Below are 15,684 nucleotides of genomic sequence, written 5' to 3'. Positions count from 1 at the left end.
CCTGAGCAATTAAATGCATGAGATTGCCTTTAACCAAGATGGAGAGACTGCAGGTAAAATAGATTTAGTGAGGCAAAAATCAGGATTTCGAGTCTGGAGATACGAATTTTGAGACATCTACTAAAAATGTAAGTGGCTAGATCTCCCATCAGTGCACTCTGGACTTTCTGGCTCCTTTCCCCTTCCTCAGACAAGTCAAGCTCTTTCCCACCTCCTGATGCCTGCATATGCCAGCCCTTCTGTTTGGAATCCCTGTCCTCCACATGGCACCCAGTCTGGCTCCCTCAATTCCTTGAGTTCTCTCGTATCACCACCTGAAAGATACTTTCTCTGACCTTCTAAAGCAGCAGCAGCCTCTGCCTCTCTCGCTTTGCCTACCCCAGTTTGTCTTTTGTCACCCTCCTCCCCCAGATTGTACGCTCCGTGAGGGCATCACCTGTTTTGTTCTTTCCTGCATCCCCTCTGCCTATACAGCACCTGACATATAATTGGTACTCAGCAAACATTTTGGAATGGATGACTGATTTGTCCAACAGCCCAAGATAGTTACCCCATCTTTTATGTGATTTTTAAAAGGAGATCCTCACACTGGATGACATAACCCACGGGAAGAGAGGATTACCCATCTTGTAGACATAAAAGCTGTGCTGTATTATTTTGAAATCTGAGGGACACAGAGGACGGGGCATGTGGGAGAAGCCCAGTCATAGAAATGGAAGGTCTTAGAAGTGGCTGGAGTTCAGGGCTTCCTATGCAGCCTATGTAGGCATAGCTGTTAAGGACCTCACCTTGAAAGTCCCATCATCTCTGAGATGCATCATGATGCATGCTGGGGTCAGGGCAGGGGGGTGGGTGGTAGGACCACTTATCAACTAACGAGAAGGCCAACAAACCTCTCCCAGTTTCCCTGTGCCCTCCTTCACAATGCTGCTGTCATTTCCTAAAATGGACAGGGAACACATCCATCAGGTTATAGCGACTATGGGCACACACAAAAAAAGAAAACCCATTGTACTGTGAAGTGCAAATCATGTCTCAGAAGGATGAGGAGAGCCAAATGGAAAATTAAATTAAGGTGTTTGAATTCACGGGCTGAATGTACTAAATCAAGGGCTGACAATTCCAGATCCTCAAACGTAGCACATCATTAGCAGCACCATTTAACATACTCACACTGATATTACTTCTTGGCTCCAGAACCAGAGTCACTTTCATTTCCCCTTCTTGGTGCAGGTGGCTGAGATAGAAGAGCCTCTCGCCCATCATTCTCTCCCAGGTCATCTTGCGGGTGGCGTACAGGCGGAAGCGGACAGCACAAGCAGCCACATCTCTGGGCTCCAGCTTGGCGAAGGTGACTTTCTCCTTGAAGACGGGGTTGGGCCCTCTCTGTATGTTCGTCCTGCCCCTCTGTTTTTTACTGGGCAGCAGCACGACATGCACTTGCCAGGAGCTGATGCCACTTCGGTCCTTATCTGGGAGGCCCTGTGCTCTTACGATGGTCACTGTGAGCTTCTGGCTGGCAGCTCTATATTCAAAGATGACATCCAGGCCACCACATTTTGAGATGGGCTCCGGGACCCCAGATGGCACTTGAAAATTGGTTGCATACTGTTCCTGTTGCAGACAGAGGGAAAGATTAGGAATGGAACAATGCCTAATACATCTTGGAAAGATGGTGTCCCTCTGTGCTTCTTCAGAAGCTCATTATTTTGGACTGTTACCACATATCCCTAAACATTAGAAAGGTCTGTTTCCTGGTCTCTCTCTCCACTGGACTGTGAATTCTTTGAGGGTACAGCACTGGGCACATGGTAAGCCTTCATGAATGCTTTTGGAATGAATGAACAAAGCTTCAATATTTTGCAAAGTGCTTTCCTCTACACTGCCTCTCAAAAGCACAATTGACCACTATCATTGAAACCAACTGAGATACTAAGTCTAAAACTAGTCAATTATGCAACTGCCAAAAGGTAACCTCCTCAAGTCCCCAGGAGAAATGGTTCAGCCTGGGCCTGTGCTCTCTGAGCCAGGAACTCCTGCAGATAAGGATCCTAATGGGGGTCACAGACAGGTGATCCTTCAGTAGATTTTCAATCTACGTGGCAGAAAATGTTCAGGGCAGAGCTTCTCAAACATTCGAGCAGACTTGAATCATCTGGAAATTCTGATTCAGTAGGACTGGGGTCAGGCCTGAGATTCTGCATTTCTCAGGTCACAAGGATGTCTCAGCTGGACTCAAATCACTCTTGGAGTAGCAAGTGTTTAGGAAGGTATCCTAAACCCTGGAGACAGAATACCTGGGTTGAAGTCATAACTCTACCATTGACTAGCTTTTTGGCCATGGCCAAACAGGCCAGTCTCTCTGTACTCCAGCTGAAAAATGAGCATCAAGGCACCTGCTTGATAGAGTGTTGTTGTGAGGTTTTAATAGATGTGGGAAAATACCCGGCTCAGACCAGCCTCCATAGATATCTATTCCCATCACTGGACTGATACTACTTATTTTCAAACACGGCCCCTCATTATGAAATACACTTTTAGACAGCAGTTCACCTCAGCCAGTCAGATCCGATGACCTCCTTGAGAAAACTGAGCTGAACTACATTTACTTTACTATAATGAACCATCCTCTAACAAACTATTACTAATGTCAACATAATTTGATTTTTTCCTCTGAAGGCATGCCTCTTACTCATAACTAAACTTTGGTTTGATTCTTATTGTAAATCAGAAGCAGTTCTTCTTTATGTAATTGAACACCAACTTTGCTAATTCAAAGAACTCTTTATTTTTAAAAATATAATGATACACTTCAAAAATGCATGTTCATCAATGAAACTTTCCCATAGATCTAGGTGAAAGTGCATGGTTCTCTGGAATGAGACATGCTTAGGAATCCCAGGTCCATCACTTACAACCTTTAGGACACTGGGCAAATTATTTAATCCTTCTCACTTTCTGTTTTCCTCAACAGCACAAGGGGGATGATACCTACTTTATAAGGTTGTTGTGAAAATTAAAGGACTTGACACATAGCAGACATCTAATAATTGCCCTCTCTTTTAAGATTCACATTAATCTACCAAGAAAATTCAGGCTTCTTGCAAAATAAGGGAAGCTTTTTACATCCTTTCCTCTGAGCATGCATTCATGTGTGAGTGTTTCTATTCAGAGGTACTTAGTTTCAAGTGATAAAAGTGGTTGCTATAGAGACTTCTGAATACAACTGACTAGTGTAGATATAATATTAGAAGCAAGTCTCCAAGGAGCTAGGCTAACTCAAAAATCAAGTCACAGTCTTCCGTTCAAACTCCCATCTATTTTAGCCTACCTTTGGTCATCTCTATATTGCTTGCTGGACCATAAGTAGTAACAGTTAACATCCACTAAGCCCTCCCTTATGCCAGGTACCACACTAAACCCTTTATGGACTGTAAAAGCCCACTCATATGCACTTCAGAACTTCTTGGCCTCCCCTCCTGTTCCATTTTCCCCTACAGGCTGTCTGGGTTCTAAGTGGCTTCTCCCTGGCACAATCCAACAAAGTCTTGCCTCCCTCCCATGCTAGGTAACTCTCAGCTCCCATCACAGGCCTCTCCTTTGATGTCAAGGCTTGGAAATTTACAGAATCCTGCTTGGCACTCATGTATATAAAGTCTAGGGCTTCCCTGGTGGCACAATGGTTGAGAGTCCGCCTGCCGATGCAGGGGACACGGGTTCGTGCCCCGGTCCGGGAGGATCCCACATGCCACGGAGCGGCTGGGCCCGTGAGCCATGGCCGCTGGGCCTGTGCGTCCGGAGCCTGTGCTCCGCAGCAGGAGAGGCCACAACAGTGAGAGGCCTGCGTGCCGCAAAAAAAAAAAAAAAGTCCAGAGTTGGGGGGCGGGGTGGGTGGTGTTAATGCCCCATGCAATAAAATTTTCTCCCCTTGGACAGATGTCCTGAGACTAGTTTATACAGCTTCTTAGGGTATGGTTCCACAAGAGCAAGCCATGAGTCACAACTAGTGGTAGCCAACTCCATTAGACATCCTCATACTGGCCCTCCCTTCCCTGCCTCACTCTCCTCGTGCCTCACTCTTGTTGCCTGGAATTGCATGTCCTAACAAAGTAGGCTCTGCTTTTGGGAAATCCAGCTAAGAAACATTATCTTTTTAGACATTCATATTAACCTAATGAGATAGGTATTTCAATATCTTCATTTTACGGGAGAGGAAACTAGGCTTAGAATGGCTAAATAACTTAACTCCTTGCCCCCAGTATCATATGCTCAGCCAGAATTACCCAGGATTTGCCAGCATTAATGCCCAAAGTCCCAAGCTTTACAGGGAACCATGATGTCTACCTTCTTCCCCCATAAACCTTTCACCCTAGCTATTTATAAGTATAGTAAGTGTGTGAGATGAAGAGGGAATAAGATGGACACATCTTATTGGAAGTTGGAAACTTCCAACTTATTGGAAGTTGGGAGTTGGAAACACACACTACTTTGAATTTCATCTCCTTTTAGGCCCCTGCTCTTGATATTAACTAACAGTTCCTAGTTTTGTCATCAGCTTCAATGCCAAGGTTAAAATATCCTAGTTAATGAGCATCTTCCCACTTATCTATTGGGCTCTCTGTTCAGATAAATGCTCACTCCACCTGCAGGTTTGTGGTGAAGTCCTGCGGAAAGGGTCTGAAACAACTGTCCTACGAAACTTGAATCAGACACCGCTCCAGGCAATGGCCAGGCTCTGGATGGGGACCATCCAAGCTGTGGTCCATGAAAACTGGGCTTCGTGGCCCCTTCCTGGGCTGATCTGAGACCAAGATTTGTGAAGGCTGATATTTTTATAGCAATTAATTATTTCAACACACTCTACCTATCACCAGGCAACTAAAGGCGCTCCTCTTGTGGGTACTGTTAATACCACTAATCCATCTGACCTTCCTGCAAGGCAAAAATCTCTTCATTTTTATCCCCATTTGGCAGATTTTAATTAACTTCTCAAGGCCAATCAGTTAATCAGTGGAAAGCGGAGATGAAAAGTGGGACAGCTGCCTCTCTGTGCACTCAAAATCACCAGCCACCCTCCCATCGTCTTCCCTGCCAAGCCTTAGGTCTGCAGGAAAAAGTCGACAGCCTTTTCCAGCAGAGAAGGGCAGTGCTTGCAAACCCATCAGCCTAACAGGTAGTCACACTGCATGACCAGTTCCCTTCTGAGGCAACATAAATGATTCCTTTAGCTCTCGTATCCTGGGTTTTTCTTTAAGATGGGAATACTTGTGCCACATTGTCAAAACCCATGAAGATATAAAGATTTTCTATCAAACTGAAAGGCTTTCTGTTTTAGCAAGAGAGTGTTAATGTCATCTGTGTGGCCCAAAGTAAACAGACCCACAGTGTGTTCCCGATGCCAGATACGCAGGGGAAGACAGGCTTCTTAATACAGCTAAGAGCCAAATAAATCAATTCTTAAAAGGCGAGCTAAGCCTGCAAAGCAGGCATTTACGGGAACTGCCTCCGAGCTGCATCTGAGGTTCTACTGTAGGAGCACCAAATTGCAGTTTTTGTCTCAAAATAGATAGGAGGTTGAATGGAGCACACAGAGATGTCTGGGTATTTTTGGAGTCTGAGAACATTTAGTGCCCTCAACACCAAATCTTCTACTGAAGCTCCATGAGGCAGGCAAATGGGAGGTTACCTGGAGAAACCAATTCCAAGGCTAATGGTACAGTTATCAAGGGGAGAGACTGTCAATAGGCAGGTAAACAGTTCTGTTTTGTTTTTGTAGCGAGAGAGCCAAAAAGAATAGTATTTTTAAACATTAAATGTTAGTGTGTGGGATGTGATATGACTCTTGGCAGTAAACTGGTAGGGAAGTACAATTTTTTTTACAAAACGTATACGGTTGATAGCTTTGAGGGTCTCTGTATGAAGGTTTGCTTTTAACCAGCCACAAGCCACCTATCTGTGTTGCCATTTCCGGTCCTCAGCAGTAACACAACACCCAGGCACACATGCACCTGTGCCATCTCCTTATGCGCTCTCTACATGCCCCAGTGCCTTAGCAGTCAGGCTTTGAAACATATCTATCTGGGATTATTTTTCTTCTCCTTTATTTGGAGAAGCATTTGAGCATTTGGTGTTTATGACAGTCCAGGTCCTAATAAGAGATGCATCCTGTTTATTTTCTCAGTGAGACTGTTGCTAACAAAATCCATCCACCCTTCTCCTTCCTCTATTCGTGCAAATTAAAGTTTCATATAGTTACATGACTTATTTCATCCAAATTAATTTCAAAGTAGGTATTAGACACCATTATTTAATATCTCTTAATGTCATAGAATCATAATCAGAGGGGTCTAGCTAATAAAGAATAACCATAAATGCCTGTAAGATAAAACAATGTTTGTAAATTCTTATCACGGTGCCTGACACATAGTAATTGCTCAAAAATGGTAGTTTCTATCATCATCACCTCCAGTCATACTTCTGGATGTTTAGGCATATTCAGGAGTAAGTTTCAATTGAAAAAGAAATTTAGACGATGCATCTTTTATCAGAGATTTATCCAAAAAGCAAAGTCAACGGCCAGAGGGTCATGATAGACTAATGCCATCGCCTAGATCTTCAATTCAATTCGGAGCTAACAAATATGCTCATACTGCAAGATCTTCCTCATAATATCTTGTATAATTTCACTTGCAGGGGCATTGTATTTTAATTTCATTTTCAAATAATTCTCACATTCAAAGAATCATAACTCAAGATTTGGTGTAAATAAAAATAAACTCCATTTAATTGAAACCATGAAGGAAATAATCCAGTCTCCCTAAAGAACTAAAAACCCGTTATATAAAAAAAGAAGCCTGATTGTTGCTGGGTTCATTCTGCCACCATGCTTCTTTTTATTTTTCCATTTTGATAGATTCCACTTATATATGATTCTTTTATTGGCACACATAAGGGCTGGGCCTTGGTCACCTGAACAAAAAGTATATTTCCATTAAAGGCTCTTAAGGTGTTTGTTCTTCAAAGCAATGCTTCCTTCTTGGAGAAATTTTTTCTTGAGGGATGGAGGAGGGGAGAAAGAAGGGGGAGGAAGGAAAAGGGGGAAGGGAGAGGGGAGAGGAAGGAGAACGACCAACCAGAGAGCACACAATACTCAAGAAAAAAATGGAAAACAAGCAACTTGCCTCTGGACTCCACACGGAGGAGCTGTCAGTGGCATAGGAATCTTCAAATCTCCGGTTATTAAAAGCTGTCTCCATCTCCAAGCTGCCCTGTGTGGACTGACGGCTGAGGCTGCGGACCACGCTGGTCTCTTGGGGAGATTTGCCATGGTGCCTGGTGTCCCCCACCTCACAAGGGGACTGTGAGTGGGCAGAGATGGGGTCATCTTCACCATAAGACAGATTCTCAGAATAAGTCAGTTGGCTGGCTCCATCCAAACCTAAATTTGCAAAAAGGAAACTCTTTCAAATATATTATCATGTTTCACCTTTTTATCTAGAGAAAATGAGCAGTAGCAACTACACCAATCAAGTCTGCAAAAACAAACTCACTAAACAATACCTGCAGAAACATACTTTCATCTATATGGTACATAAATTTGGTCCATAAAATCGAAACCCATTAGTTCATTATGTAGGGTACAAGAAGGTTTAATGCTTTATAATAATATGAGTATAAAGGATAAGTATTATGTGGATAAAATAAACACATTAGCATTTGGTTGGAGCTAATGACCACAAGACCTTCGGGATGAATCTAGAAAGCAAGAATAGTAATCAGCTATAGAGATCATATGTTTTCCTGGCTTTACCATTCTTCCGTCTCTCTTCCACGTTCTCCATATCACCCTCTGCTCAAAAGGCTTCAGAGGTTCTCTCAAGCAAAAAGTTATCTACTTAATCCATGGAAAGAACACTGGACCTGGATTCATATGATCTGAGTTTAAATCCTAGCTCTGCATTAAGAACTTGAACAACATTTGAACTGCCTTAACCTTTGTTGTCTTATCTATAAAATGATGATAAAAGCCATCAGAGAGTCATTGTGGACACATGAAATAATATCTGCCTGGCAACCACCAGCCCTCCCATAAATTTTAGCCTTGCTTACCTGTCTGGCCTCAACCAACCCAGCAAATCCCATTTGCTACTACCTCCCAACTCACAGATACCTGTGGTCTCAGAGGTCCATGAAAATGTTAGCTGTGTATTTTGGTTCACAGCGGTCCTCAAGCCCTCCCTCCTGTCCATCCAAAGCCCCGACAACTCCTGAATCTTCCCTGACTCCTTCAGGCTCAGTGTCTTTCTCAGGCTTCGTGTCATCCTATTCTCTTTCTGTTCATCCACTTCCTCTTCCTCAGTGTCCAGGTTACCCTCAGATAATAAGGAAAAACTGACAGAGCCTCCCTAAGCAACAGCTTTCACCCTAACTTGCTTCCACATTCAGAAAGTAGCCAAGGATGTCGTATCTCTTGGGCCTCTACACTTCTCCAGTGGGCCCCATCCCAGGATGATAGAAAATTAGAGATATAGACAGGATTAATGAGGATGACAAAGTATATATGGTAAATTCAGCTCTTATTTACACACTGTATGATAGCAATTGCTCCCATAGTTGGTCTTACAATCTGAGCTAAAACATAACGTCCTTGAAGGCGCTAAGCCACATCTATATACTGCATTGTCTTTATCCACCAGTGGGTTTTACTAAATCTCAAATAACTTTAAAGGCTAGGCAGATAAAAAATATTTGAAACAGCCAGGTGTGCAGCAATATGGAGTGGTGGTGACAGTGGTTTAGCAGACAATATATGACCCACCTACAATAAACATCCAAATTTTAAAATATGTTATCACCCTATGCAGACCATATAAAAACATCTTTGGGAAGACTTGGTTTTCAGGGCACAACTTCAGACTCCTGATTTGGGATTTTGCCAAACCATGGCAAGCCATTGAGATGTTCCCCGTCTGCCCTGTTATTCTTAATAATTCACTTCAGGCCTCTTGGAAGCTCTGTCATAGGGCACCTAACATCTTTACATTCACATTTTCCGTTATTTGGCAAACGCCCTTAAAAACGGCCACAGAAAATGACAGAACAAGGGATATTCCATATGCAAAAACCCCATAACACAAAGCAGAATTTTCTTCTCAGGCTCTAATTAGCCCATCCATTCCTCACATACACGAACACTAAAATGTCCTATTAAACAGTGGGTCATCCATCAACGTGTGTAGCACCCAGCAGGATCTCAGCACAAAATCTAACTTTGCCAAGAAATTACCCTCATAAAATTGTCTCATGACTTCAACTCCTACGGTGATAATACTTAGATCAGTAATAATGGAATTTTCAAAAGCTACATTAAAGCCTTGAAAAGCTATTCATAACTGAAAAACATAAGAACTATATTAATGTAACAAACCATTTTCCTTGACAGACAAGCAAGGAATGAATTAGAAAGGCAAATCTGGGGGACAAGTCAAGTTGCAAGGAGGGGGAAGGGGAAAGGTGATTCACTGTTACATAAAGCAGTCTTCCTGTGCTTTAAATTAAAGAAGGTCATGTCACCTTAAACACATATGGAAAAGTAATTGCCTGTTGTCGAGAAATGTATCCTGGCTTCTTAGAAATTACAGGGCATAATTATGTCACATCAACTATATTTATTTTAGTAGAGGAACATTTTTAGTTCATATCCCATTTTGATGGAGTGTAAACCTATTATCCAATTACTTTCTTTCTACTCCCAGACCCCTCCCTCCATCACCCATATACCAATACTTTTGCTAACCATCTGTGATAGTCAGTTTTATGTGTCAACTTGGCTATAGGCCTCAATTATTCAATCAAACAGTAATTTAGGAGTTACTGTGAAGGCATAGAGTAGGTGTAATTAAAGCCCTTAAGCAACTGACTTTCAGTAGAGGGGATTATACTACATAATCAGTCCATTGAAAGGCCTTAAGAGGAGAACTGAGGCATCCCTGGAGGAGAAGCAATTTCATCTATGGACTGAAGCTTCAGCTCCTTCCTGAGGGTTTCAGCCTATCCTTCCCAGCAGCTTGTCCTGTGGATTTCAGAGCTGTGTATTCCGGTGGCCTACACAGCCCCTACAATCGCATAAGTCACTTCTTTGCAATAAATCTCTTGAAATATAATATATATATTATATATATAATATATATAATTATAATTATATATATTATTATATATAATTAATATAATAATATAATATAATATTATTAATAATATAATATAATGTTATTATTATATATTATTATAATTATATTATATTTTATATATATATATCTCACCCTGAAACCCCCTTCATATCTGATTGATACAATCTTGCTTGATACACCATAAAATCTTGTTTGATACACCATCCTAAACAAAAGTAAGCACAGACTCTGGGGATAATTGACCTGTTTTAAATGACACCAGGAAGGTAATGACTAGCTTCTATGAAACACCCTAAGAACTAAATATTTCACAAGCAAAAATAAGGCTTTGCTCAAAACAAACAAACAAAAAGCCCAATAAGTGGGCTATTATTCTGCAGCTCACCTTTCGTGCGTAAAGACCTCATGCACAACTTCTGATTCAGATCACTTGGCTCAAACCCTCTTTGACATTATCAGGAATACAGGAACAATTAATGCACAATAACACTAAATCAGATATGTGAGACAGGAGAGAACTTGCCTGGAATATGAAGATTTTTTACGTGGGTTTGGACCTTGAATTTCACTGGTCCAACATTTTGAATGCATTTTTTAAGTGAAAGAATTGTCTACAATTAAATTTGATCTTAGAAAATTATGTTTCAGGTAGAGGGGAAAATAGCTAAATAGACAGAGAATAGGCACCAAAAAACAAATCCTCTCTGGGGTTCATGCTTAATATTTTCCTTATTCTTTACTGCTGATGCAAATTCATTGATCTAAAGATGAACAAAAAAAAGGACACAGAAAAAAAAATCATGAAATAAAAATTACATTAACATTTCCATGGCATTTGATAACCTAAAATTTAGCATACAGTTAATCATTCCTATGAAAATCCTGATGATTTTCTTCAAAATCTACAGGTAATTCATTTAATGTAGTGGACATTTTCCTCCATCCGACAGAGAAAAATTTAGCCTTTCTATCACCATCTGTCAAAAACTTCAGAATTGCACCAGTTATGACAAAAGTTGTTGCTAATTCCAGGAAGGGTGAGGGCTAGAGTGTTTGTCAGAACTCTCAGAACAGCAGCCATTTGTATAAATCAAAATCTAGACACTTGGGCTTCTGGGAAATGGGGCCATTAGCTTTAGAATTAAACAAGCTACTCGTAGGGGATCAACTGCTATTAACTTTCATTAGCTAACATTTGCCCTCTCAGTGGAGAGAGAGGAATGCTGTGATGTAACAGCAGAGAAAGAGAAAACAGGAGAGGCGGTGAGGAGATGACAGAGGGCCATTAGCTACGGCTACTGTGCTTTGGTTACATCGGGGAGTTTATCTCCTGGCTTGCGTGGGGCTAAAAAGAAGAGCAGTAAAATGTTATGTTGGCCCATGCCAATAAGTAAAATTACATGATGGTCAGCAAATTATTATATTCCTGCTGAAAAATAGGGTTCTTTTTGTTAATTTTCCTTTTTTTCCCCTTTGTTCTTTTTCTGCCTGCCTCGTCCACATCACCAAATCAGAAATTTCTTCTCTGTCATCTTCTCTCAATTCTGCACTCTCCTTTTTGTCTTTCTACTACTAAGTGTTGAAAAACAAGGAAGATCAACTATGCCCCCATTGGTTGGACGGACCACAGGCCCAATGGAAAGAAGGAGAAGATTAGAGAACCCAGGTCATTTAGACCAGGTCACTACAGTGGACAGTATGACATTTTCTCTGGCTTTTTACCAAATACACTTCACAGACCCTTCCCTGTTCCAATGTCCTGTGCCTATTCAGGGTTCTGGACATAAAGGAGTCGGAGAGATGCCTGACCTTCGCTGGGGAAAGCACTAAGAAATATCATACTGTTCTTTTCCTAGGTTCTTCTGTGTGCACGGTGGGGAGGGAGAAGGACCCTTGACAAGGCCTACCCGCAGTCACAGGCTGTGCTCACCCTACCTCTGAGTGGCCTCCTCTCCCTCTGGGAAAGGTAAACTTACTATGAAGATGGAGGCTGGCGTAAAACCTGCTCTGACCCGTGAATTCTCACACGGGCTGGGGTCCAGAAACTACAGGGAATGAGGGAGGGTGTGCTGGGCATGTGTTGTTTGAAAAAGGTTATTTAATATTATTATAACACGTATTTTTATTTGGAAGATAAAACACACCTACTGTTTTAATATGACGAACTATTGAAAGTAAGGCTTCAAAAATCTGAGGTTACATAGATATATGGAAAATAGACTCTACGTTTCCAAATGGGAGGAAAGGCACAGAAGTGCAAGGTCAGCAGACAGCTATGTAAAATTTTTGTCCTCGTCAGAAGGGAACAAGATTTTATAAAGCTTGGTAATAGTTATAGTCGTTAGTGTTCAAAATGTACAAAGCAGTAACCTACGAGAAAGGAAGGGATCCCACAAGTGGGGGTCAAGACTTTGGCACTTCTGATCCTTTCTCTCTGCATGAGGCTGCTTGTGATGTTTGAAGCAGCCCTTTTGCCCTGTCCCAGCCTCTGGGTCCTGCTCTATTTTTCTTTTTCCTCTCTGGACTCTTAGATGCAAGTGCAGTGACTCAAAAACATTCTTACCATTAGACACCCCTGGTCTAGATAAAGGAAAGGTTTGATGCAAAGAATACCTTCGCAGGCAGACACTTCTGTGCTGGCCTCTTCGTGGGTGGAAAGCCAGCGGCTGGGCTTTGGTTTACGCTCCAGTCCTGTCTGCTTTCCTTCCTCAGATGCTCCCGAGCGGAAACTCTGGGACCGGGACACAGAAATCTCAAATTGTTTGATAACCTCCTCATCGCTGTCAGAAGATGTGGGCAGCTCATCAACTCCAAAGTTGTTAACTGGAAGCAAACAAGAGCAATGAGTCTCCTGTGGGGCCCATGAGAAAACAGAGACAGATAATCTGGAGAAATAGAAGAACATGGCCAATCAGTCTGGATCAAAGCAGACTGAACCTGGGTAGAAAGAATTCAAAGCACTTTTGAAACACACATTTGAGTCCACAAGAATGAAACAGGAAAAGAAAGCTCAGGAGGGTAACTAGAAGTACACGGCTAGAACCAAGAGAAACCACTGGGACACCCCTAACTAACATAATGAGCCCTCTTGTTGAGCTGGGCCTCCTGCTGATTTGTTATGTTGCTGGCATGTGCTCATGATTGTGAACAGGACAGCAATCTGCACCTGTGCCTTATGTGTAGTTCCAGTCAATGATGACGGAACCTACTCTCTTCGCCTCATCTCAGTTATTAAAACATACAGAGCCAAGCCCCACTTCAGAGAAGAGATATTAGCAACTGAGATCTTCCCAAAACTTCCAGTTTTGACAAGTGACACCACATTGTATAGGTTTAAAAAATTAATAAATAACTAGTTTATACTAGAAATGCCTTTCTCAGCACCAATGACTCAACCCAAACACCCTTTAGATTACTTGTACCACTCTTCCCACCCCAGCACACTGCTCTGTCCTCTTTGTTTCTCCAGCAGGCCTTGATCATGATCATTTCTGCCCTTGCCTGTGTTGTTCCTTCCACCTGAAATGCCCCCTCCCGCAGGTGTTTACCTGGCTGGCTCCTCTCACCACTGAGGTCTCAGCTTGACCATCACTTCAACCTAAACACTTCTCTGATCATCCTCCTACCTTAAGCAGTTCTGTTCCCAGTACTTATCATCTTTCTTTCTTTCTTTCTTCTCCCCCATAACTTCCATGAAAATAAAGACATCACCTGTTTTGTTAACTGATGTCTCTGTAGTATGTAAAACAATGCCTGCTGCATAATAAGTACTTAATAAACACTTGTTAAATGTTGAATAGATTGGTGAATAGCCAGTATTTTCTCCCAAAACCCTGAGCGCTCCTCCCCGCTCCCCGACAACACTCACACATGGTTTCCTGTGCCTGGAATATGCTTTTCCAGCCCCGTCTAGACTAGTCAAGAATCTAGCTCACCATTCAGGTCTCAGCATAGACATCATTTCCTCCAGAGAGTCCTTCCTTGACCCCTTAAATCAAGTTTAGGGATTTAAGGCTCCTTCCACGTGCTGTAAAATCACTCCCTGTCCTGCCCTGTCAGTGCTCCCTCCAGCTCTGGGGCAGAATTACCTATTTAATTGCCGACCATTCCACCTAACCTGTACACACCCTGAAGGTAAGGGGCACAGCAGACTGCCCACCTTTGCATCTCTCCAGGCACTATCTCTGTGCCAGGCGCATGGCAGGCTACTCTGTAAACATTTGCTGAATGCGATTTGGAAACGATAAATAATGGGGAATTATTTTTTAAAGATTTCCTCTTTCCATCCAAAAGTCACACAGTGGTTCCTGGGAAGGATATGGTTGTTAATTCACAGATGGGTCCTGAAGATCACTGTTGAATCAGAGGCTAAGAAGAAATTAAAAAGCAATATTTTAAGGGAAAGAAAATACTTTAAACACCAGCCTGGCCAAAACATTTATTCTCTGGCTTAACAGTTGATTTTCCTGAGGCTCTTTGGAAATTAGTAATTATAACAGACTGAATGCTTTTCATGTGCCAGGGGCTGTCCTAAGCGCCTTATACATATCTCACACAAAACCGCTATTACTGTTCCCATTTTCCAAGTACAAAAATTGAGGCAGAGAAAAGTCTACGACTGGCTGAAGATCATACTGCCAGGAAGGGGAAGAATCAAGATTTGAATCAAGTCAGCCTGTCTCTAGAGACCACGTTTCTAATCACTCTGCTAGAGAATGGGAGACAGATGGCAGAAAGAACTCTTATTCTCTGTGCTCACATTAGCTAGCTAAGTCTATGTGGCCAAGTCTCTTAACCTCTCTGACCCTGTTTCTTCATTTGTGGAAGAAATATCTTCACTTTTAATGTCTTGATAATTTCCCAGGTCTTTTCTAGATCTAAATTCTCCGACTCCAAACTTTCTACCTGACAGGCAACAACATTCAATCTGTTTCTTTCTTTTATGGAGCAGCTGATCCATGAACAGAAGAGCATAATATTGTTTTCAGCTCACTCAATTCTATTGTTGGCTGTGACCAGCCCCATGGTAGGACCTGAAAAGCTAAGTGTTAGAAAAGATTCCATTGCAGTCTCAACAGAATGCCATTACAATGGACAGTCTCCTCACGTCTCAATGTGCTGGGCATAGTGCTCTGGCATGGGATGGACCATCACATGTGGAAGATACCCAGAGACGAACAGGACCAAAACTAAACTCTCTCCACCTTTAGAGTATAGGACTGGCTAAGCACCTGGGAGGTAGTCAGGGAGATACATGCATTGGTGAAGTGGCTGGATTAGACATCCATTGGCACTTTTTCCAACTCTGATATTCCATTCCATTTGTATTACTAGGTCAGTTTTAAAAAATGTAAATAGTCAAAAGTCATCAATTTTAAATTAAGTGAGTTAGTCCATGGGTATTTCCTCATGTATAAAGTTAGGAACTAGAATTCATTAATTTACCAGTATGTATGATTTTTTTCCAGTGAGTCACTGATCATCCACAGAGCACAGA

At 42.0% G+C, this 15,684-nt stretch overlaps 1 protein-coding gene across 1 annotated transcript in view; it reads right to left on the bottom strand.

Moving 5' to 3' along the window:
- SYT16 (synaptotagmin 16) overlaps positions 1–15,684 on the bottom strand; it is a gene marked incomplete at both ends in the record, with an annotated part of 116,566 nt that overhangs the window by 22,695 nt on the left and 78,187 nt on the right. Inside the window, 3 exons of the mRNA XM_079698883.1 lie at positions 1,174–1,614; positions 7,182–7,438; positions 12,801–13,010. Of these exons, the coding sequence (XP_079555009.1) occupies positions 1,174–1,614; positions 7,182–7,438; positions 12,801–13,010 (908 nt within the window). The remainder of the gene's footprint in view (positions 1–1,173; positions 1,615–7,181; positions 7,439–12,800; positions 13,011–15,684) is intronic.

Source organism: Hyperoodon ampullatus (genome assembly GCF_949752795.1).
Source record: "Hyperoodon ampullatus genome assembly, chromosome: 3".
Taxonomy (NCBI): domain Eukaryota; kingdom Metazoa; phylum Chordata; class Mammalia; order Artiodactyla; family Ziphiidae; genus Hyperoodon; species Hyperoodon ampullatus.
Note: the sequence above shows the minus strand (reverse complement) of the source record. Positions and strands in the feature narration are given on the sequence as shown.